Consider the following 25,656-nt stretch of genomic DNA (forward strand, 5'->3'; position numbering starts at 1 on the left):
AAAAGGAATTCCTAGCTACCAAGAGTATGAAACCTACCTCATTCTCATTCTTCTTTAATTTAGGAATATTAAATGCTGATATTGATTTTTGGCACACATTGAGGATACCTACAATTTTGAGAGCGTCCATTAGAGCAATTAATGAGTTTCCATGAGACATAAGTTGTTTTTGACATTGCCAAAGGGCTCTTCTCATAGTAATCCTTATCATTTTAGACCTGATTAAGCATTTTGTACAGCACAGATATCCTGTTTAAGTATAACAGGATGATGAGTGGATTTGTCCCTGTTGTCCCAGAATGTCAGCTCATCTCAAAGTGGAGGTCAAGGGCATTAAATACTACATCTTACTGTCCTACCTCCAGAACCTGTCCTACCACCATCAACCTGCACTGTACTCTTAGACAGTTGGCTAAGTGAACTTTCAACCAAGGAATGCAATGCCTGTTTCTTTTTCTTGGTGAAACCTACAGTTTCTTTCTTTCCCTGGGTTCAGGGAAGAAGGCAGCTTACCCTCAACATATCATCACCTCTCAAGGCCAGCTCCCAAGTATTCCACTCTGTCCCCAGTCATCTTCATATATTGATTGGAGGTTGGAGTGGGGAGGGGTGTGTGAAAGCTAGGTTAACTGTGGTATTCCTCAGCAAGTCTTGAGGAAAGTTAGGCCATGCCTGTTTGCTGGATGCTGTCTGTGGAAGAGTGGGTTTGCCAACCTTGCCTACATGTTAGAGTCATCCAAGAAGCTGATGCCCAGGTTGCACCCTTATCTCTTTCGGTGGGACTCTAGCATCAGTCGCTTTGAAAACTTCCCAGGTTATTCCAATAAGCAGCCAAGATTGAGAACTACTGCTGTAAAATGTATGGGGATGGGATAGGGAGTGGAGGGGGTACTTGGGGTCTTTTATTCTCCAGGTTTGACTTTTAGATAGAATTCTTCTTTTAAAAAAGATTTTATTTTATTTATCCTTGAGACAGAGACAGAGCACGAGCAGGGTAGGACAGAGAGAGAGAGAGAGAGAGACAGAATCTGAAGTGGGCTCCAGGCTCTGAGCTGTCAGCATAGCGCCTGACATGGGGCTCGAACTCACGGATCGCGAGATCATGACCTGAGCTGAAGTCAGATGCTGAACTGACTGAGCCACCCAGGCGCCCCCCAAAAAGATTTTATTTTTAAGCAGTCTCTACACCCAGCATGGGGCTTGAACCCACAACCCTGAGATCAAGAGTTGCACGTTCTACCAGCTGCACCGGCCGGGTGCTCCTGAAATTCTTTGAAAATAAAATACCTCACTCAGTATCTTGCTAAATAAATAAAGATAAAGGTTGTAGTTTAATCTATCTTGTGTTTCAGCTGAATACCATGTTTAACTGAAGGATCAAGATTATACTTGCTTGGACTTTTTCTGAATGGTAAAACTTTTAATAAAGTGAAAAGATTAGTATGTTTTATTGGCCATCTTAAAAGCTGCATCTTATTGTCATACAGTAAATTAGTTTCATCCCAGCAAGAGAATCTGACTAAAGCAACATCACTGGGATGAGCTAATAGCCATCTGAATTGGCAAGGAGCATATATTAACAGTCATATTCTAGCAAGTTTATTCTGTGATCCTATTCTGACAGTTTGTCCTAAGAATTCCACTATTTCATTGAGCGTGCACGTACTTCTTAAAGGCACCATTTCATTGGCTTTCTCATTTCCTTGGTTTTCTCACAGCTCGAGAGATGGCTGCCCAATGCGTTACAAAGGTGCAACTGAGCATTTCCTGTGACAATCTTTTGGATATGGATGTAGGGTCAAAGTCGGACCCCTTATGTGTGTTATTTTTGAATACGAGTGGTCAACAGTGGTATGAGGTAATGTTAAATTCTGTAGATGAAAAGCAATCTGAATTGCTCTTTTGATAATGTGAAGTGCTTATTTGAATTGTTAAAATAATAACAATTTAAAATTAACAATCTCTTAATGCAGTTTTTTTAGGCAAGTTTGTCCTTGATTGCGGAATTTTTCATCTCTGTATAGAAACTTCCTTTACCTATCCAGTATGCCTATATCTAGTTACCTGTAGGACAGTAAGATGCTAAAATGTGAGTGCATTTTGATCTGAAGAAACTTTTTGTCTTGGGGGGAGTATAGGTTGATCGCACAGAAAGGATTAAGAATTGCTTGAATCCCACATTTTCCAAGACATTTATTATTGATTACTACTTTGAAGTGGTTCAGAAATTGAAATTTGGGATTTATGACATTGACAACAAAACTGTCGTGCTGAGTGATGATGACTTCCTAGGAGAATTTGAATGTACCCTTGGACAAGTGAGTATAATTAGCTGTTGTACTATCTTGCATCTAAATTTTAACCAGAGAATTGGGCATTTTTGATAAGTGCTCATTAGTTTAATTTTTAGAGTTGAAAAACATGTAATCACTTTAAAGCCCTGGTTCATATATATATATATATATATATATATATATATTTGGTTTGAACATTATATAATTTAATCTTATTTTTCATAAGGGCAGGAACTGTGTGTTTTTGGCAGAGCCCATTAATTCTTTTGCGTTGGGGTGTTTCTTTTCCTTTTTTTTTTAGACATGTTTAGTTTGTCATTTCAGCATTTCAGTAAGTAATACCATTGCTCTAGCTGCTTTGTGTACTATTTACAGGTTTCCTATTTACATATTTCAGTACAGTTTTGTTCTTATGTTTAAGTCATAAACGCTTTCAAAGTAACATCAACTTCTCTGATGTTCTAACTAATGTGACTGGGCCCACTAGATCCCCGATGGCCCAACACCATCCCTCTACCTGGCTTGCTCTTCCTAAACATTAGGTACATCAGTGTAAGCCTTCCTCCCCTAGTAAGCATCCTCTGAACACCTTGAGTAGTTTGGAGCACAACCCTAATCTCAGCTGGTACTCTCTACTGCTTCTGTCTTAACATCCACCACATTGTATTATAGTTGCTTAATTATCCATCTTTCCAGTATATGACAGATTTTATCAGGGTACAGGTATGTCTGTAGGCTCACTATTTAGCTCCTAGCTCAGAGTCTGACTTCTAGGGAGAGATCATGACCATTTGCAAAACAGCTGGAAAGATCTCAGGAGGGAGCAGCCATTGTTTTTCAGTGGGTGACATATATTGCTTAGATTTATTTATTTTTCAGTGTTGAATTGTTTGTGGATCTTGGTATTTCCTATTCTCAAGGACAAAAGCTGGTTGGTTTTCTAAAACTTTAATGAATAGTATCAAAGAAGAAATTAAAGTAGTTATTTTTTGGAAAAAAAATCACATTGTAGCTAAAATTATGATGAATTTCAGAGATGTTCTGTTTGAGAGTACTATATTGTTTTAATCAAAATGATATATTTTTTTTCAGTTTTAATTTCCTTTTTTTTTTAAATTTATATTCAAGTTAGTTAACATACAGTGTAGTCTTGGCTTCAGGAGTAGAACCCAGTGATTCATCTCTTACATATCACACCCAGTGCTCATCCCGAAAAGAGCCCTCCTTAATGCCCGTCACCCCTTCAACCCTAAGGTTGTTCCTGTATTTAAGAGCCTTTTATGGTTTGCTTATCAAAATGATATTTTGTGGGGGTTATATCAAAGTTATGTGTCAGTTGAAAAATTGAATCCCATTTTTGAGTGTTCTGAGGCCCACCTCTTACCTACAGGGTTTTCAGGTCAGTGATTAGTGTATGTGAAGAGAATCTGGCCCTCTTTTTCCATTACAGGGAAGCAGTTAAACTTTGAAGTAGTTGATAAAGAAACTAGTGGTTGGGAAGATTGTATCTGTCAGGATTGGCTCCATGGAAATCTTTTCCAGTGGGTTTTAAATAAATAGATGTGTTTTATAATCTCTCAGTCTTTAAGGAATTGACTTAGTTTCCATATGTAATGATTTAAGTCTACTTTATACTCAACTCTTTTTTCAAACCGTTCAGCTTAAAAATTTACATGTTGAAGTGAAATAGCTCTTTGTATCACTTTCCAATTTTAACAGATTGTGTCCAGTAAGAGGCTAACTCGACCACTGGTGCTTAAAAATGGCAAACCTGCGGGGAAAGGGACCATTACGGTAAGAATAAGATATGTGTCTTTTGCCTGAAAACATTTAGCATGATAGGACATGCTGAAACTATACATACCAGACAAATACTCTGTAGCCGTGCTTTTATCATTTGATCTTGAATGTTGCCCTTCATTGGCACTTGCCTTATAATGATCACAAAATGGGAAATGTATTGGGTCAAAAAAGAAGGAGAAAAATGCAGTGTGGGAATTCTTTCTTTGAGTCTTTTGTGTTGCCCATGGAATCAGGTGCACCTTGGTGATGCTTGCCTCTCCCCCATGGAAGTGTAAATTCCCAAGCTAGAGAGAAACAACTTAATCATCTGAACGGACCAGTTTGACCCTCTACAAGCAAACATAGTTCCCTTAATAGGACAGAAACTTTGCATAATGGATTTTATTCCAAACGGTTCTATATCATGCCATGCCCATTGAGCCTCTCAACTCTTAACCATCTTTTTTGTGCTTGCACTCTGCAACCCATCCGTCCACTCAGATTTTTCCATTGCTGATTATTGGTCCTAGGCAAATGAGTATATGGTTTATACTGTTTTAGACTTCAAATTATATAATGCTACACTTTAAATAAGTACCTCTAAATAATAGAAAAGGATAATTATCTTCCAGAGTTCCTGTCCAGGTTATCACTGCCTGGAGCAGTAGTTTTGAACTTTATCCAAGAATAGAAGGCTGGCTCCCTGAGAGGCCATGTTTGAGGGTTATTGTCCTTGTCAAGTACATTTCACCACACAACTGTTGCTCTGGTTTAAATTTCCTGAGACAGAAGAATGTTAAGTGTCTTTGGGGTGTTGACTTCTGTGGGACAGAGAGCATTACAGTAGTTAGCTTTATTGCCCTTGGGGTCATGATAGCCTGGAATTTGTTTTTAAGTAGAACAGTTTTTCAGTTACATTGGATGAAAATTATTGATCTGATAGTTCAGTTTAAAGTTCAATTTAAAGTGTTCTCTAGGTATGATTTACTCACAATAACAATCAATCAGTACTTCCTAAGTTTATCAGAACCCCTAAAAAATATTGTCTTTCACTTACCTAATGAAATCCACTTATAGATTTCAGCTGAAGAAATAAAGGATAACAGAGTGGTCTTATTTGAAATGGAGGCAAGAAAACTGGACAATAAGGTGAGTAGTTGATGCACATTTCCACAAGGATATCATGTTTTGCCTCACATTGATTCCTTTTTGAAAAAAATAATAATGCAATTAGCATTATGAAGTCCATCATCTGAACATCACTTAGTATTTAGTTACTTCCAAATTCTGCTTTTCAGTCTATTTTTAAGCATAATCCATTTTCCTTAACCTCTTTCCTCTAGATGTTATCAAAGGGTTTGTCTATCTTAAAAGAAGAGTTAATAAAAGCATTAATGTTATTGTAAAAGATATTTGAGAGAGTGTTGTTGGATTACTTTAGGGAAAGAAGGAAAAATTTTATGTTCTGTTAATTATGGATTTTCCTCTTTGCCTCCAAAAGTCAATGTTTTTGTTTTTTTTTTTTAAATGAAGGAGGAGTACCAGTACATAATAACACAACAACTTAGTCTATGGCATGAATGAGTATAATTCTTTGAGTGATTTTTATACCTAATTACATAATCCAATCAAGTTTTTATCATTTGCATTTACCTTACAATTCACTTTGTAAACATCTTAGACTAGTAGTCAGGAACTATTTTTATTTTGGAGAAAATTAAACATGCAAAGAACAGCATTTAAAAAACATCTGCATGTCCCCATAACCCATCTTCAACACTTCTAACTCAGGGCCAATTTTGTTTTATCTCCACCCCTATCTACCTTCTCTCCTCCCAGACATCATATCATTTCATCTGTAAATATTCTGGTGTATCTCCAAAGACTCTTTTAACATTATAATTGGTTGGTATGTTTTAAGTCTTTTTTAATCCATAAATTCCCCCTTTCTTTTATTTCCTTCCTCCCTCTTTCCATTATTCCCCCTCATTTTCTCCCTTCATCCCATCCATCCATCCATCCATCCATCCATCCATCCATCCATCATGCAATTTATTCAATAAAGAACTGACTCCTTTATCCTATAGATGTTTTAACATTCTGCATATAGCTGATTAAATACTTGTGGTATCATTTAACATGTTTATCTCTCCACCTTTATTTCCTGATTTATATAAGCTGGTGATTGAATCTAGAGGAATGATCTGATGATATTTTGATGGTATTTTGTTACGGCAGTTTCATAGGTGGTGGCATTACATCAGGAGGCTCACATTGTTGAGTTCTGTCTTTTTGGGATGTTAGTGAACATTGATGATAACTGTGCTACCTAGATATATTATTTTATTAAGAGTCCTTTAAATAGTGAGATTCTCACTCTATCATTGCTTCTTCATTTATTAATGAGGATAGTTCCATAAAGAGAAGTATTCTTACCCACATTGGGTATTTATTTATTCTGAGATATTATTGTACAGGAAGCAAATTAAAATGTTTGATTTTCCCCCCCAATATATACAATTTCTCAGAATAAGTTGGTTCCCTATCATCCTCTAAATGTGACAATGAGGATTTGTTTGTTGTTTTTTATTTTTAGTATTATATGAGCTCTTTATCAGTGAACTTTTATTGATGCTTAAATTATCTTAACTTTGGCCTTTGGGAATCTCTTTAAATTTGTTCCTGAAGTCAATTGGCATATCTCCAGGAATCTTTGGATAGCTTCCTTGTTCTGTGGCATGACAAGATGTTCCAGGATTATTTTATCTAATTTCTTCCCCAGACTGGCAGATTAAAAGAAGCCTTATTATGTTTTAGTGGAAATTGTTGTTTAGAGACCAGTCTGGTGCTAGGGGTGCTTATTGTTGATTATTGCCACTTATTGTTTCTAAGGCTTTTTAGTAGACAGAGGAAAGACTGTTTTGGTTTTGTTTTTGTTTTTAAAAGAAAAACTAAATCATAAATTTATACAGCTATTTCCAGTTCAGATAGAGAATTACAGGGTTTTACTTCTTTAATTCTGTATTTACACCTCCTGTCTCTTACGCTGAAAATCTCATTTCGTAAGGATGTTAACATAACTGTTTCTCTGTTGTGCCTTTTATAATATCTAATAGTTTCAGAATAAAATTATCCACATTATCTTTAACAATATTTTTACTGGAAACAGTTTGAGCTTTCTTTGAAATTCTTTAAAAAAATTTTTTTTTAATGTTTATTTTTGAGAGAGAGACACACACACACACACACACAGAACATGAGTGGAGGAGGAGCAGGCTCCAGGCTCTGAGATATTAGCACAGATCCTGTTGCGGGGCTTGAACCCACGAACCATGAGATCACGACCTGAGCCGAAGTCGGACGCTTAACCAACCGAGCCACCCAGGCGCCCCTTGAAATTCTTTTTTAAAATTTTATTGATTGATTAATCGATTGACATATATAATCTCTATACCCAATGTGTAGCTTGAACTCATGACCCTGAGATCAAGAACTGCATGCTCTACTAACTGAGCCAGCCAGGCACCCCTCTTTGAAGTTGTTTTTGTTTTTAGGGTTATATATTCTACATGGGTTGTATATTCAAATTCTTTTGGTTTAAAGAAATCTTTTAGTTATTATTCTATCACAATGACACACAATTGAATTTTGCTTTTGAAATTTAGGGATTATTTTCAATTTTTAAAAATTTAACTTTCTTTTATAATTATGTAAAAGATTTATATGGTTCCAAAGCCAAATCTATATTATTAGATATATTCAAGAAATTTAGCATCTTTCCCCATCCACTCTTTTTTCTTTTTTCTTCTTGGTAGGTAGTAATTTTTTTAAATTTGTTCTATGGTTTAATTGTTTAATTTTATAAAAAAATCTAAGATTTTTGTGTGTGTGTATGTTTATGTAATTTATGTGTCTCTGTGTATACACATATGTATATGTGTGTCTATTGATATGTCCATATAGATAGGTATGTATGTGTGTATGTATGTATGTATTTGTATTTATATTCCCTACCCCCAGGCCTTGGGTAACTGTAACATACATACATATATATGTGTGTGTATATATGTGTGTATATATATGTGTGTGTGTGTATATATATATATATATATATATATATATATATTATGTACATATACACACTTCCTCCACCTTGCTTTCATCACTTAACATGTTATGGAGGTCTGAGTCAGGAACTAATAATTCTTCTTTTAATTCTACTACTGACAACTTCATGAACTTTCAAACAACATTTGTTGTCTAACCTTCAGAATGATAATGATTCTGCCCTTCTCATAGGTTTATTTCTAAGATAGGCCAGACAGGGTACATTAATGTGTTTTTAGAAAGTTAACTTTTCTAAAGTGCTATTATAAAATGGTTCACAGAGAGACTTATTACACTGATTCTTTTTTAGAGTTTATTTATTTATTTTGAGAGAGGGAGAGTATGCACATATGGGCAAGCAGGGGAGGGGAAGAGAGAGAGCATCCCAAGCAGGTTCCATGCTGTCAGCACAGACCCCGATGCAGGGCTCCGTCCCACGAACCTTGAGATCATGACCTGAGCCAAAACCAAAAGTTGGATGCTTAAATGACTGAGCCACACAGTCGCCCCTGATTCTTAAGACTCTTCTTAGTGATAAGGTTAAATTTTAAAAGTTCTGCATAGCCTTTGTGTTTATATACCCATATATATATTAAAAGTTTATTTATTTAAGTATTCTCACTCAACATGGGGCTCAAACTCATGACCCCAAGGTCAAGAGTCACATGTTCTTTAGACTAAGCCAGCCAGGCACCCTTGTGTTTATATTTTTGACTATACCAAATATGTTACTTGCTTGACATTGAACTGCTGAGGAGGGAAGTAACATTATCTTAGTTCTTAATATAATACTGAGGTTAATTTAGGACTCAGAAAATGCTCAGTTCAAGGACATTAACTGCATACATTACTGTGGAGTTAACAGGTGTCTTTTTGGGGCTCCTGGGTGGCTCAGTCGGTTAGGTGTCCAGCTTTGGCTCAGGTCATGATCTCACTGTTTGTGAGTTCAAGCCCAGCATCGGGCTCTGTGCTGACAGCTCAGAGCCTGGAGCCTGCTTCAGATTCTCCATCTCCCTCTCTCTCTGACCCTCCCCCGCTCATGCTGTGTCTCTCTCTCTCTCTCTCTCTCTCTCTCTCAAAAATAAATAAACATTAAAAAAATTTAAAAAAGTAAAGAGATCCTGATATAACAGGTGTCTTTTCATTTTGACAAATAATAAGTAATATATTCTAAGGAGTATGGAAATTTCAAAATGAAAACAAACAAAAATGAGAAAACAAAATCATTTATAATCTCTGCTTAAGTTTGACCTCTGTGAGTGATTTGGTCATTCTTCCAGAATTTTATCTGTGTGTGTGTGTGTGTGTGTGTGTGTGTGTGTGTGTGTTTATGTTGAGGATAGCGATAAGGGTATTTTTGAACACTCAGTGTGCGTCAGCATTATACAGGTGCTGTGGTGAATTACAGAGGAAAAAGAAGATGTATTTTGTACCCTTGAAATAATTCTATTATGCACTCTACATATTTACCTCTACTCCCTTATGTATGTAAAGAAATGTGTGGAATTGGGGAGAGAGTGTTGGACATAGAAGGATAAGATATAAAGTCAAGACTCAGATCCATCAATTAAATTAGATGTGTGATCTTGGCAAAGTTATTTAACCTCTCTGAATCCATTTTATTGCTGATAACTGCTCTGCCCTTCATATAGTATGACTAATGTTTGGGATGGCATTTATATCAAACTATTCAGTGCTATGCAAATGAATACTGTTAATAATGAAAACAAGCCCAAAACATATTTTATTGATTATGGGTCCTGTTGTTCATTATATTTTATAGCAATGTTCTCATGTTTTTTGAGAAGTGAAGTTGTGATACATAGGATTATGAGCATTTATCACAAATGCCTTAATAGTTCCCCTTATAGACATCAGCAAATTTATAAGTTCATGAGTAAGGTGATGGGATTTGTATTTACTACTGTACTGTGCTGTATATATCTGTACTATGGAGTTAGACTTTTGATATTGCTAACACGTAACATGTATAAAGTATGGTTTTACATGGTTTCAAAGGAGAAGAATTGATTTCTTTTTTTTTAATGTAGGATCTATTTGGAAAGTCAGATCCATACCTGGAATTCCACAAGCAGACATCTGATGGAAACTGGCTAATGGTTCATCGAACAGAGGTGAGTATCTGAATTTGAAAAAGTAGAGTTGAGGTTTCTGTTGGAATTCTAGTAATCTAAATTTTAAAAAATTTTATATTTATAAAAATATCAATCTGAGTTCAGACATATATAGACAGAGATGCAAGATCAACATACTCATTTTTTTCATTTTTTTTCTTCTTTTCATGAGGAAGTGCTACTATGCTGAATTATTAGCAAAATTTTTATTTTGAAATATTTAAGACCCTGTAAAAAGCACTAAAATGTATACCTGTGTATCCTTCACCTAGACTTACCAACTGGTCATATCTGTATGTGTGTTCTTTCTCTCTCACTTACACACACACACACACACACACACACACACACACACATGCATGCACCCATGCACACAAATAGTTCCCATTTGCAAAGCTGTCCTAATGTAGGCTTCAGATATCAATTCCCTTCACCTTAATACTACAACAGGTATTTCTCAAGAACAAGGGCATTCTCCTACACAACTACACTTGAGAGAATTAATATGGATTTATAATATCACCCAGTATATCCTTTAACTTCAGATTTCCCCAGTTGTCTCACACATCACACACACACACACACACACACACACACACACACAAATCTGTGTGTGTGTGTGTGTGTGTATAGTTTTGTCCAGGATCAATTCAAGGTTCACATTTTGCATTGGGTTCTTATGTTCCCAGTATATACGATTCTTCTCCCTATCTGCCTTATATCTTTCTTCATGCCATTGAATCTCCTGAATAATCAAGGCTAGTATGTCCAACATTCTGAGTCTTTTGTTTCCTTACGATTGTATCCAAATCAAACATTTCCATCAAGAACATTATGTGTGCATCTTGCTTTGCATCATCAAGGGACCCATAGTATCAAGTTGTCCAGTATTGATGTTGCCAACCTTGTTCTACTTGGTTAAGCTGGTGACCACCAGATCTTACTATGATAAAGTCCCATTTTTTAAACTTTGTAATTAATAAGTGATCTATGGTGTGATACTTTGAGACTGAACGAATAAATTGTTCTTTAGCATATCACCTGTCCAGTGATGATCCATCCTGAATCAATTTTTATATTAGGGGTTATAAAATAGTGATTTTTTCCTAAATCTTTTATCCCTTTACATATAATAGCAGATACTCTTCTTTCATCTCTCCTCTCCCACATCCTTTTTTTATTTTTAGTATCATTATAGACTCATGACTTTTATAGCAGCGTATTTGTGTCACAAATCATTATGGTCATTATTTTTGCAGTTCAAATTAATCCAAGTTTGACCAGGGAGAGTGATGTCAAAAGGCTCCTGGGTTCTTTTAACATGACCCCATTAGTCTTTAAGCATTACTTTATTTATTTATTTATTTATTTATTTATTTATTTATGTTTACTGTTTTTAATTTTTAAAAATTTTTTAATGTTTATTTTTGAGAGAGAGAGAGAAAGAGAGAGAGAATGAACAGGGGAGGGGCAGAGAGCGAGGGACACATAGAATCTGAAGCAGGTGACTCTGTCTTGTCAGCACAGCCTGAGCGGGGCTTGAACTCAAGAACCACAAGATCATGACCTAAGCCAAAGTTGAATGCTTAACCAACTGAGCCACCCAGGTGCCCCATATTTATGTTTTTTTTAAGTTTATTTATTTATTTATTTATTTATTTATTTATTTATTTATTTATTTACTTTTTAGTAGTGTCTACACCAATGTGGGGCTCAAACTCATTACCCCCAGATCAGGAGTCATATGCTCTTCAGACTGAGCCAGCCAGGCACCCTTCATTCTCTTATTTTATATTAAAGTATATTCTCAGGTCACCTTGTGCTCACCCTATCCCAGGTCCAGAATGAGCCATTTCTCTGGAGGAACCCAGTTCCTTTAAGACAGTAGTGCTATTAAGGAATCTACTCCTGAAATCATTGTTGCACCATATACTAACTTGGATGTAAATTAAAAATAAATAAATAATTTTTTTTCAATATATGAAATTTATTGTCAAATTGGTTTCCATACAACACCCAGTGCTCATCCCAAAAGGTGCCCTCCTCAATACCCATCACCCACCCACCCCTCCCTCCCACCCCCTATCAACCCTTAAGAGAGTAGTGCTAGATGTACTCATTGCTACCCAGATGTCATTGCATTTAGGTCTTTTCAATGGACAGAGCTAGGAAATGTGTATTTGTGTATATCTGTTTATTATGTGTATGTATATTTATAACAATTTTAAATCATCAATTTAGACTATTTTTTCAATTCAAGTCCAACCCAGATTCTTTCTCATCCTTTTTTTATTCCAAATTTGAATCTTCTATGTCCTGCAATGAAAACCCTGGTTTCCAACAGAATCAACAATCAGTAGTTTCTAAATGTACCTTGTGATGGGTAAAATAAATTTTCCAAGTAGTTTTTTTCTTTTCTCAGAATGTATCTGTCACATTTTTCTTATAACAATTGTATAATATTGTCCTACCTAAGTTTCTCATTGAAAAAGTTGACTGGGTGAAGAGGTGAAGGATGATTGTGAGAGTATAGCAAGAATCTAGGAAAAGGAAGGGAAAATGTTAATGAACTGAATATTTTTCTAACTAGTCTTGGAATCTTTACAGGTTATTAAAAATAACTTGAATCCTGTTTGGAGGCCTTTTAAAATCTCTCTTAACTCCCTGTGCTATGGAGATATGGACAAAACTATCAAGGTAATTTGAATTTATGTGGATGTTATTTATACACACATACGTCTTTCATAAAACTAATAGATTAGATAGTATTTAATAAAAGTTAATGATATAATAGATACCTGTAAGGATTGAATTGTATTTTTATTTAGGAATACTAAAATAGAAATGTCTCTGGTAAGTAAATAGTTCAAAGGAGTAGATATGTTTGACTGATATGTTGACCTAATGCTTAATTCAAACATTGTGATTTTTATTTTACTCTTCATTTTAAAAAATAGAATGTCCAATTTAAATCTTTCCTCCTTTTAATAAGATTCATTTGCTCTGCAAATAGAAACCTTTAACTGCAATCTTTGACTTTGGTATGGCCCTTGTGGATAAAAGCAGATGTTACTTTAACTAAAAACCCAAAGCTTCCCCCTATAGCAGAGAGGAGCAGCAAAAGAGAATAGTGGTGGCATTTTCCATCGCTTATTTTCAGAGCAAGATAGTATTCATTGAAAACTTTTAGATAGCTTTAGTATAAAGTGTTAGGAGAGCAGGGTGGGTACAGGGAGTAGCAGCAGGTGACTAAGAATTTTTTTTTAATGGTTTAATTTATAGCTATTTAACAGAAAATATTTATTATTTTTAAGACATATTTTACTAGAGTCTCTTGTTTTTTTTTTAAGTTTTATTTATTTTTGAGAGACAGAGACTGACTGTGAGGGGGTAGAGGAGGGGCAGAGAGAGAGGGAGACACAGAATCCAAAGCAGGCTCCAGGCTCTGAGCTGTCAGCACAGAGCCTGATGCAGGGCTCAAACTCACAAACCATGAGATCATGACCTGAGCCAAAGTTGGACACTTAACCTACTGAGCAAATGAGGCACCCCTAGAGTCTCTTTACATAAGATTCCAGATAGAAGTCTCTTGTGTTTAGAGTCAGCAAACTGAAGTGGGTGTTTTTGTTTTATTTTTCCTTTGGTAATGAATATGGTAAAAACAGGAAAGGTGATGGCATGGAACACTGGATTTTGTGTCAGGCTATAGTTCAAGTCTTGACTTAGGCTTTCAACCAGATAAGGGATCTTGGGGAGGTCATCTGACTTCTTCATTTATATAATAGAGAAAATAATGTCTATGTTACAAAAGAAAGGAAGGATTAAATTAATGAAAGTAGAAGTTTTATAAACCATTATACATAGAATAGATACTGTTACATTGAAAACAGTTTCATTCCTTAGCTCTGTAAAAATTTGTCCTCAGTTGACAGAGAACTTCAGAAATCAATATAGAGGCACTTGGGTGGCTCAATTGGTTAAGCGCCGACTCTTTATTTCTCCTCAGGTCATGATCTCACGGATCGTGAGTTCCCCACATTGGACTCTGTGCTGATAGGGTAGAGCCTGCTTGGGATTCTCTCTTTTCCTCTCTCTGTGCCCCTCCACCTTCAAAATAAATAAATAAATAAACATTGAAAATCAATATAAGTATGATTTATGTTGTATTTCAAACAGCAGTGAAAATTTAGGTAACAAATAAATAGAACAGTAGTTTTAAAAATTACTTTCTATTGTCATATTAAACTTTTGCATTTCACATTAAAAATAGTAAGTTGAGGGGCACCCACCTGGGTGGCTTAGTCGATTGAGTGTCCAACTTTGGCTCAGGTCATGATCTTGTGGTCCATGAGTTCGAGCCCTGCATCTGGATCTGTGCTGATAGCTCAGAGCCTGGAGCCTGCCTCGGATTCTGTATCTCCCTTTCTCTCTCTGCCCCTCCCCTGCTTATAGTCACTCTCTCTGTCTCTCTCAAAAATAAATAAAGATTAAAAAAAATAGTAAGTTGATACTTTATTAGCTCTGAGAAACAGGAAAGCCTGGGGGAAAAATGCCTAAAACATAACCGGTTGCTTATAATAATATGTTAACAATGAAACAATGTTTTTTAAACTTTCTTTTGCACACAGTGGCATGCTTACAGGGCTATTTTATTATAGTAAGTAAACTGATTTTATGAGCTTTCTCTGATGAATGTCTTCCGTTCTTAAAAGTTTCTCAGTTTGTTTTAACTGTACACAATTTGGTTTGCCATATCATGACTGTCTTTCTTTAGTTCTCTATTTCTTTGCAATATCACAAAGTCATACATCTGTGATTCTTGTGGTGTTTGGAAACTGTTTAGAGGTGTAGCAAAGAGCATTAGAGCACAGAATAGAGTCAGAATAATTAGTAATTTGCTGTGTGAACGTGCCAGTGTTATCACTCCAGCATGTATTATTATTTTCATAATATCAATGAATAAAAGAAATAATCATGCATGCTACCACCTTGCCTAAAATGGGAATGCCTTAGTGAATGTAGTATTGTGTGGTGTGTACATTCTTTTACATATATACATATGTGCATATGTATATATGCATATATTTCAATTTCATAAGCACTGCTGATACTGTTGTTTAAAACAGCCAATAGTACTAGTTTTTGTATTTTTGAGAAGAGAAATTAAATGGCACAAATTATTATATCGTTTACCTCAAACTATATCTGACCATATGCCAGTATTATAAATGTTACATCTTTCTTTAGCACCAAACATTTGCCTTCAGTGGGGGCAACAGTGAGGTTTTCCTGTATATTTATTATAGTGTGCTATCAGAAATTACAGTTTAAAAATATTTTAACATTCCCTGAAGTCTCAGGCAGTCTAAACATATGAAGAGTTTTAGGTGTTCATAAGCTTCTTAAAAATAAAATTGGCCTTATCAAAGCTTGATCTTATATATAAATTGGAGTTTGCTGAATGCAAATCTAAAATGCAAAATTTGGGGGCACCTGGCTGGCTCAGTCCATAGAGCATGCTACTCTTGATCATGGGGTGGTAAGTTCAAGCCCCACATTGGGTATAGAGCTTGCCTAAAAAAAAAAAGGTCCAGTTCTATTTTCCATAATTTAAAGAAATGCATTAAAAATGCATGAAAATATTAAGAGTGTTTTGGCTTTATCTTAATTTTATTTCTCTAGAAAAAAAATAGTAAGATCATTAATTTTCTTTTCTCCTGATACTTTGAAGAGTCAGATAAAGGGCTTTGGTTTAAAAATTAAATACCAGATACATAAGGCAAGAATCAAACTGTCATAATTGGTACATGACCAAAGTGTTTCTAAAAATAAAAATCCTTTACTGTTACTCAAAATTGCAATTCTGGGCCTTGTTTTTATTGATTGGTTTTTAGTCTTCCTGAATACCAATGAAAATATTAGTAAGGAATGAAAGACTCCTTGTTATAGGCGCTTAGTTCACTTCTCATAGAACTGAGAAGAAGGTAAATCATTTTGCTGGCTGAACATATAGAATCGCTCAGCATTTTAGCTTGGCAATTAATATAACTTTGTAAAGGATGCTTTCTTGGCAAATCACTTCTTCTTATAGGCTTTTATTTTAAATCATAGGCTCTTGAAGAATTCAAAAGTGCCCTCAGCATAGCTTTACCTATATTGGTTACCAAATAAAACATATCATCTTCTATGACTATTTAATTCCTTTGCCTACTTCACAAGCCTAAGTAGAGAATGTGTGCAGTGCACATAAAAATGTTTGCAGAAATGAGATAATCTGTTCTGAAATTATAAAGCACTCTAAAAATGTTAGTTATCCAGTGATCACAATGGACACCTCTCCTTGCTAACAGTTCACACCACATTAATTTTTTCATTACAATGAATAATCAGGTATTCTTGTGAATATTTACCCTCTGGTTACTCTGTCAACTTGGCACAAAATTACATGCAGCTCTTGGGGTGCCTCGATGGCTCATTCAGTTGAGCATCGGACTCTTGATCTCAGCTCAGGTCTTAATCTCAGCATTGTGGGTTCAAGCCCCACATCGGGCTCCATGCTGGGGGTGGAGCCTACTTAAAAATAAAAACAAAAACAAAAATATAAACAAATATACCCTCAGCTCTCTTCTGCCTGCTGTAAGAAAGAGCAAACATTTGACCAGAGGCATAGGTAAGACTAGAATTCACCCTGTCTTACATGGAAATAGAGCCAATATGACCTAGAATAGATAGTTCCTCAATGGATCAAGTACTCTTTCCCTTGAATTTTCTTTTTTATTGTAAGACGTGTGATTCTCAGAAGGATGCAGGTATGACTTCATCATATCTAACTCTGAATACAAACCTAGCCTTACCGGATTGCAGCTGATGAAATACATATTCCATATTTCTAAATCATCTAGGATTTAATTATACAATTTTTAGCTGTCTAGGATCTGACTTCCTTTCTTCCTGCAGATGATGGCTTTTAGTCATTGTATAGTGATAACAAAGTAAAGAAGTGGATGAGAAAGAAGATGTAATTTCATTTTGATTTTATCAGCTCTTATAAAGAGCATGATGGTGAACTGGGAACTGCTTAATATGGAATTTAAACAATATTTGTACTTTTTGTCTGCCTATGATCTATCCTAGAGCCCCATTCCAAGGATAGCTGGGGTTTGAAGTGTTTCAGTATTACTCCTCCAGGAAGTTACTTCCTACTTCTCTAAGTAGAGCTGCATAATAAACATTTTCACTTATTTTAATTAAAAGGGCACTTCCTGGTAAGTCTCAATTATTGCAGCCAATCCTTTTAAACAAAATTTTGTTGATTTTTATATATTCTTATTATACTTAATTCCAGGTAGAGTGCTATGATTATGATAATGATGGGTCACATGATCTCATTGGAACATTTCAAACCACCATGACAAAACTGAAAGAAGCCTCCAGAAACTCACCTGTAAGTTATATCTTTGTCATTTGAATGTACTTTATGGTTGGCCATGTATTTATTATTTCATTTTTTCCCCCTTGGTATAGCAAACAGTTTGCCATGGTTTTACTCTGTATTATAAAATGCTATGAAATCTGTGGATTTTATTTGTGTAGTAATTGGATGATCCAAAATTCATCTTGGAGTATAAGTTTACATTTGTATTTAGAGGTTTGGTTTCCTTTGGCTTCAGACAACATATGTGGTTTGATTGGAAAACCCTAGTTTTAAAGCATTTGGTATTTCATTGGTCATAATAATTAAGTTCTACAACACTAGATAAATACCTGGACTTGATCTGTGTACATTTATATTCCTTTTGGACCCGCTTTTACAATATGCCTCTCATTCTTCTCTCCGACTTTTCTTCACTGAAGGGAAGGATAAAAGGATAATTATGGTATTTCAAATTATGTAATATTAAGCCTCCATCTAATGGCACTAATTTTGTCAAGATCATTAATGTGCTTTAACTACATTCAGTTTATTATTTAGCATCCCAACATATTGCTAAAAGTGCTTCTGAAACTTTCCTGTCTCTAAAGCCGAGGTGCCTAAAAATTATTCCAGAGCATTTTATAAGTAAAATTTATCGATTGCTCCCATCTTATTTCCTTTCTAGTTTGAATGAGATAAGCTATTAATTCTCTTTATAGCTTACTTAAAATAGAATAATATGAATTATTACCTGCATAATGTTCATGCATATAGCCTTTGATTTTGAAAACATAAGAGTAAGTTATGGTTAGATGAGGTCTTTTTTACCTAGTCATGTAAGTGAGGTGATCTAAAAGATACTGATAGTTTTAGATCAAAACGTAACTACAAAATAAATAAATAACACTTATGAGCCATTTGGTTTAAGTAATGGGGAGAAATGAGTTTTAAACAAACATAATGAGACTAGAATTTTTAGTAGGTCACATAGAGATCTATAGCCCTGTCCCTACTCCCTGGTCACAAAGGCCAGGTACTAGAAGTAGACTATACAAAAATGTTTGTGTGAAGTATGAAAGGCTTTTAAAATCATTCCTAATGGTTTAGGGGCATCTGGGTTGCTCAGTCAGTTAGGCATACAACTCTTGATTTCAGCTCAGGTCATGATCTCATGGTTCATGAGATTGAGCCCCAAGCACGGAGCCTGCTAGGGGTTCTCTCTCTCTGTCCCTCCCCCTCACTCGCATGCTCTCATGCTCTCTTCTCTCAAAATACATAAATAAACTTTAAAAAATCATACCTAGTAGTTCAATTAAAACAGCAAAATTCAGCTGTAAATATCCTAAAGAATTTTTTTTAAAGCAGAACTAATGGCAAATGCTAAAAATCTGAACAATTCAAAAAAAGCAAGCTACCTAAAAGAACTAAATATGAAGAGTGATCCGGATTGTTGTCACTATCCTTCAGAATCAGTAAATGAACTACTTTTAGAAGATATTGAATGAACAACCAACTCTGTAATACTTTATGGATCATGTAGAGTTTTCCTAAATCCAACTATCTTGATCCTTCCCTCCTCCATGACAGAATGAGGCTTTTAATGTTGCTGCCATGGCAAGGTTTACCTACTCTTATTCTTCAAAAGCAAGGCCATATCTTACCATCTCTGTTTTCAGTGCCTGGAATAGTGCCTGCCACTTGGTAGACACTTTGCAGAGAGAGAGGGAGACAGAGAATCCCAAACAGGCTTTGCACTGTCAGCACAGAGCCCGATGTGGGGCTTGAACTCAAGCACTGTGGGATTATGACCTGAGCCGAAACCAAGAGTCGAATGCTTAACCAACTGAGCTACCCAGGCGGCCCACATTGGCATTTTTAGTATTGCTAGAAAGAATTAACATTTTGTATTTTCTTCCTATAGGTGGAATTTGAATGCATAAATGAAAAAAAGAGGCAAAAGAAGAAAAGCTACAAGAATTCAGGTGTTATCAGTGTGAAACATTGTGAGGTTAGTTGATATTGACCATTTATAGTAAGTGTAATGAGATTCCATTTCAAGTTCTTTTTTCAATATGGTATATATTAAGCAAACAGACAAAGAATATTAAAGTTTTTTCTTAAGAAATGTGAATTGAATTTTGGGCAATTGAAAATCACATGAGCATCTGGATACCCTTAAGGAAAAGAAGAGAGTAGGAAATAGTAAAGAAATCTTTCAAGTAAATTTGGTTCCAAGGTTTGACAACTTTTTAGCAAAAGAAAAGATTATTAAAGTTTTTTCCTTATTGTAAGAAATATGAAGCATCATGGTATTTTCCCAGATCATTAGCAGAAATGACCTGACCCAGTGCATCTATCCTGGTCATAATTTCGAGTTGAGATATTGTAAACAGAGGGGAAAATTCAAGAGATTTCTTACAACAAACAAATGAGGTTTTTCTGGTTTTGTTTTTTATTAAAAAAATTCAATTATTATGCTTATTAAAGCTCTCAACATATTAGATTCATTGCCAGTTTCTTAAAACCTAAAGTGATTTCATCTTTGGCCATTAATATTCTAATCTTAACATTGCTTTAATTATCTCAAATTAAAATCATACAAATTCATGACAAGTAGGGGCAGCGGTACCTTAAACTCAAATGCTGGGGTGGTTTCCACATGCTTATATCATGTTTTGTTCAGTTTCTAAACTGTTAAAAACGTATGCCAGAGAGCTCTTTGTGTCTCTTGTATAGTAAAAGAGTTTTAATTTTAACAGTGCTATCTGTTTTTAGATTACAGTGGAATGCACATTCCTTGACTATATCATGGGAGGATGTCAGCTGAATTTTACTGTAAGTAACACTGACTTTTTCAAAAGTCGTGTAACATATTACTTTTTCCTACCATTTTGCAGTGTTCTATCCTTCCCTGTAAAACTGACTTAGTGATGAAATTTATACAAGCTGTTTAGTATGATCTCCTCAGACAGGTTGTCTAATAAGCTCATCCACAAGCTTTCAACTTTGTTGATCAGATCTGTTTCTTCTGATGGAAAGCAAATATGTCCTATAGCAATTTAAAATTATAGAAGCATTAGTCAAACAACATACAAAAATAAGCCCTACATCTAAAGTCATGGATTTGAGGCATCTAGAAAAAATAGGAATAACAGATTGTTTCATGCTGAAGCTTTAATTGTTTGTCTGTGGAAAAACTGGTAGGCCCAGGCATTTGTTAGAAAATGGTAGCAGCAGGCTCTGGGATGAATATTTGTTTCATCTCCTGGACATCGAGTGTAGGCTTTTCCTTATTAAGGGCTGCAATTGTTATTTGGCAGGTGGGAGTGGACTTCACTGGCTCAAATGGCGACCCAAGGTCTCCTGATTCCCTTCATTACATCAGCCCCAATGGTGTTAATGAGTATTTGACTGCTATCTGGTCTGTGGGACTGGTCATTCAAGATTATGATGCGTGAGTATGACTAAAATATTTGTTTTTATAACTCCCCAGAAGGGGCAGTTTCTGTTTCATCTGCTAGTACTTGGATATAGTTGTTGGTGATAAGACTGCTGGGGTTGACAGGGGGGAGGGGAAGGGGCATGGTAAGGGTAGCTTTATCCCTAAAATTTCTTTCCTGTTCTCTTTTCTAGTTTTCTCTTGGTGACAGTCTTAGTGTTTACTTTTGACCTCTAATCTCTGGCTGTGATCAGTTATAAAGAGCCCACAAGCTTGTTTCTTTGATCTGGTTTCCTTGGGGTTTACTCATTAGGGATAAGTTACCTGTGTGATTGAAGTTCAGATGACACATTCTGTAAACATTCACAGACACTATTTACTAACATGTCTGTTTCTTGCCAGTGGCTGTCAAATTATTTTCTTAATGGCAACCTTGAACAAGTGCCAAGAGATAACTTGACTTAACTGTTATAAAATATTTTGAATAGGTTCTCAATGTATAGATTTTTAAGAGATTAAATAGGTCCTCTTGAAGGTTTACCAAACAATAGAAAGCAATCTACATTAATACATTTTTGTTCTGGATCTCTTAGAGCACAGTATAAATTTTCACTTGCCTTTGCCTATTATTTTATGATAAAAGCCCTTACACAAATTGATGGAGCTTTTTATTAATCTGTTACAACATTTAAAGAGGTAATCTTTTCAGGCAAATGAAAACTAATCTAAAGCAAAGGTGGCAATTCCAATATCAACCTAGTATGATTTAAGTCAAAACTCATTAAATGTAATAAAAAATTATTTTATAGAATACTTTGTTATATAATCCAAAATGGAAATATAACCATGGACATATTTGATAAAAGAGTATGAAAGTATTTCAACTGAAAATAGTTAGAAATAATTAAAAAAATTTTTTTAAGTTTTTATTTATTTATTTTGAGAGAGAGAGAGCACAAATGGGGAAGGGACAGAGAGAGAGGGGGAGAGAGAGAATCCCAAGCAGGCTCCACACTTTCAGCATGGAGCCCCTCAGCACTGTCAGCATGGAACCTCATGTGAGGCTTGAACTCACGAACCACAAGATCACAGCTAAAGCCGAAATCAAGAGTTGGACACTTAACTGACTGAGCCACCCAGGCTCTCCTATAATAAAACTTTTAAAGCAACACAATTAAAATGGAGTTTATATAAAGAATAAAAAATTTATAAGGTTTCTTTCTCAGACTGCCACCTGGAAGTTAATAACAAAAGGATAACTAAAAAGAATTTACCATATGGAAATTTAAAAAAATCTTAAGTAGTTGTTAGATGAAAGAGGAAATCAAACTATAACAACAGACTATTTAGAAATAGAAGGAAACAAGAAGACTATACATGGTCCTATCTTTAATAGAGGAAAATTTCTGGCTTTACATGCTTTTATTTTTTAAAGAAGAAAAATCAAATATAAATGAAATAGAGTTTCAACAAAATAAAATTAAAGAATAGGAAGAAAAAATAAAGATATGATGATAATAGCAGATTCTATCTGTGTATGAGCCATCATGTGTCAGGCACAATTTAATGTAGTTTCTATGTGATGCTCATCTAATCTTTATAATTTGCTGTGACATATGTACTATTATCATCCATTATCATCTGCATTGTGTAGATGAGAAAATTTAGGCATAGGAAGTTAAGTAGCTTGTCCAGAGTGACTCAGTTGGTAACTGGCAGAAACAGAATTGAGCCTGGGCTGTCTGCTCCAGAGACATGCTCTCCAGGCTATATTGTGTACTTTGCTGTATGTCCTCTAAGCACCAAAAGTAAGGGACTTGGAAAGTTTTAAAACCACCACTAAATGAATAAATTAAATGACAAGATGATTCTTTGCAAGTTCAACAAAACATAGGCAAATCTTGCCAACAACATGCATAGAATATTAGTAATGAGACAGAGATTATAAGCATAGATCCAAAAAAAAAAAATTAACAATTGTAAGTTAATACTCAATAAAACTTATTACACTGGAACATCTGGATTAAAGGAAGATTTGGGGGGAAGCTTTAAATTAGCAAAGTTGACTCAAAGAGGCAGGAAGCCTGAAGAGACTAGAACCATGGAAGGAATGGTATAGTCCAAAGAGCCACTCCTCACAAGAGAACCAGGCCAAGACAGTTTCATACATAAATTCTACCAAACCTGTAAGGAATAAATTTAAACCTAAGAGAATCAAGTAAAAAAATATTAGAAATCAGTGAGAGTTCAGAAAGGTGGTCAGATACAACATAAAATTAAAAAATCAGTAACTTCTCAGTAGCCAGCAATAACCAATTGAAGAAATTATAGCAGATACAAGATCACAGTTCATAATGCAATAAAAATTAAGCATGAATTCAGAGAGTTCTAGGATCTTTAGTGAGGGAAAACTACAAAATTGTACTGAGGGACAAAGAAGGAACCTTGTTTAAATGGAGAGCTATACCATGATTCTAGATAGGCAGATGTCATAATGATATAATATATAAAAATTATCCCAGAATTAAGCAGTTCTAATCAAAATTGCAATGGAACCCTGATAAAATGATTTTTAAAATTTCCTAGTGGGAAAAATGAATCCAAGAAATTTTTGAGGGGGAGAAAAAAAGAAATGAAGGGGAGTTTTGTTTTAGCAGATATTAAAACTTATTTTAATGCTGTATTAATTAGAGGCACCTGGGTCACTCAGTTAATCATCTGACTTCTGCTCAGATCATGATCTCATGGTTCGTGGGATGGAGCCTTGAATCGGGCTCTGTGCAGACAGCCTGAACCCTGCTTGAAATTCTCTCTCCTTCTCTCTCTGCCCCTCCCCACCACATGCTTGATCTCTTTCTCTCAAAATAAATAAACTGTAAAAAAAGGTGTATTAATTAATATTACAGAACTAGTACATGACAGTGGAACAAAACAAGTCTTGAAATAGAGCCTAGGGTGTACTTGAACTTAATATAGAGATGTGATAGAGATGACATTTTAGGGAAAGGGGTTGTTACAGCTGCTAAACTAGACAAGAACTGAATTTGTATTCCTAAAATCATACCTATATATGTTAGGACACTATTTTTTTTTAAGATTTGATTTGATTTATTTTATTTTAATATTTATTTGATTTTGAAAGAGAGAGACAGAGTAGGGGAGGGGCAGAGAGAGAGGGAGACAGAGAATCTGAAGCAGGCTCCAGGCTCTGAGCTGTGAACACAGAGCCTGACACGGGGCTTGAACCCACGAACCGTGGGATCATGACCTGAGCCGAAGTCAGATGCTTAACCAACTGAGCCACCCAGGTGAATTTTTAAGTAATCTCTACACCCAACATGGGGCTTGAACTCACAATCCTGAGACCAAGAGTCACATGCTCCACCAACTGAGGCAGCCAGGTGCCCCTGTTAGCATACTATTTTGTATAGAATATAGACAAACTGCTGAAATAGACACCCCCCAAAAAACGTACATTTACCAAAATAGGTGTTTACTTCTTTTTCATGTTGCAAGTGTAGAATGTGTCTAACTTAGGTTCTATCCTAAACGCAAAAAGAACAATTAAGAATTAATATAAAAAGAATATCCCAGCATAAAAATTAGTATGTTCATTACAGTGTTTTATAAGAGCAAAGCATTGGATGTTTATTGGTTGTGGGAGAATATCCATACAGTGGAATATTTAGCCATTCACATGATGTTATATATTCAGGTCCATAATCCCTTATCCCCACACCATTGGGGCCAAATATTCATATATTTTGCTACAGAAATGTGAGAATTTTATATGTGACTTTGCACCATGTTTCTGTGGCCAAATGTGTGAATATTCATATTCAGTAGTATGAATAAAAGCTATAAATAACCTCATATCAGTTGAGGTCAGGTTTTGCTGCCAAATGAGTTTGCTATAAGCGAATGAACTTTTGTTTTTTAGGGCTTTATGGATTTATCTAAATATTTATTCAGCAAAATGATATACAGTGTTTAAGTAGAAAAGAGTATGTTATAAAATATGAATATAAACTCCAGTTTTATAAATATATATAGAGAGAGACATTTTTCACTCTTGTTACACAGAAAAGTACTTAGAGTGATAGTTGCCAAATATTAACATTAGTTCTCTAGTGGTTATTATGGGTTTAATCTTTGTGTTTGCCTTAGATTTTGAATTTTTTTAAAACAAGCTCTATTGGTTTTATTATGAGCAAAGATAAAATTTTCTATTTTGAGAAAAAAGTTACTTTTCAGTTTTTTCAAATTTTCTTTTTAGTGATAAAATGTTTCCAGCGTTTGGTTTTGGAGCTCAGATACCTCCTCAGTGGCAGGTGAGAGGAAATCCTATTTTAAATATTTCCCTCCAACAAAAGCAAAACAGGGTCTAATGAGTCCTTTCATCTTTTGACAGGTTTCGCATGAATTTCCAATGAACTTTAATCCATCCAATCCCTACTGCAATGGTAAGCTAAAAAGTTAACAGGA

The 25,656-nt window shown here is 35.1% G+C and overlaps 1 protein-coding gene across 4 annotated transcripts in view; it reads left to right on the forward strand.

Moving 5' to 3' along the window:
• The window catches only part of CPNE3 (copine 3), a 55,352-nt gene that overhangs the window by 20,110 nt on the left and 9,586 nt on the right, over positions 1-25,656 (forward strand). For all 4 annotated transcript variants that reach the window (XM_042973021.1, XM_042973018.1, XM_042973020.1 and 1 more), the window contains 12 exons: positions 1,719-1,858; positions 2,139-2,318; positions 4,014-4,088; positions 5,154-5,225; positions 10,235-10,318; positions 12,926-13,015; positions 17,664-17,762; positions 19,654-19,740; positions 20,508-20,567; positions 21,053-21,186; positions 25,448-25,502; positions 25,583-25,634. In XM_042973021.1, the coding sequence (XP_042828955.1) occupies positions 1,727-1,858; positions 2,139-2,318; positions 4,014-4,088; positions 5,154-5,225; positions 10,235-10,318; positions 12,926-13,015; positions 17,664-17,762; positions 19,654-19,740; positions 20,508-20,567; positions 21,053-21,186; positions 25,448-25,502; positions 25,583-25,634 (1,120 nt within the window). In that variant the 5' untranslated portion in view covers positions 1,719-1,726. The remainder of the gene's footprint in view (positions 1-1,718; positions 1,859-2,138; positions 2,319-4,013; positions 4,089-5,153; positions 5,226-10,234; positions 10,319-12,925; positions 13,016-17,663; positions 17,763-19,653; positions 19,741-20,507; positions 20,568-21,052; positions 21,187-25,447; positions 25,503-25,582; positions 25,635-25,656) is intronic.

The sequence above is a fragment of the Panthera tigris genome, chromosome F2 (genome assembly GCF_018350195.1).
Source record: "Panthera tigris isolate Pti1 chromosome F2, P.tigris_Pti1_mat1.1, whole genome shotgun sequence".
Lineage (NCBI taxonomy): Eukaryota > Metazoa > Chordata > Mammalia > Carnivora > Felidae > Panthera > Panthera tigris.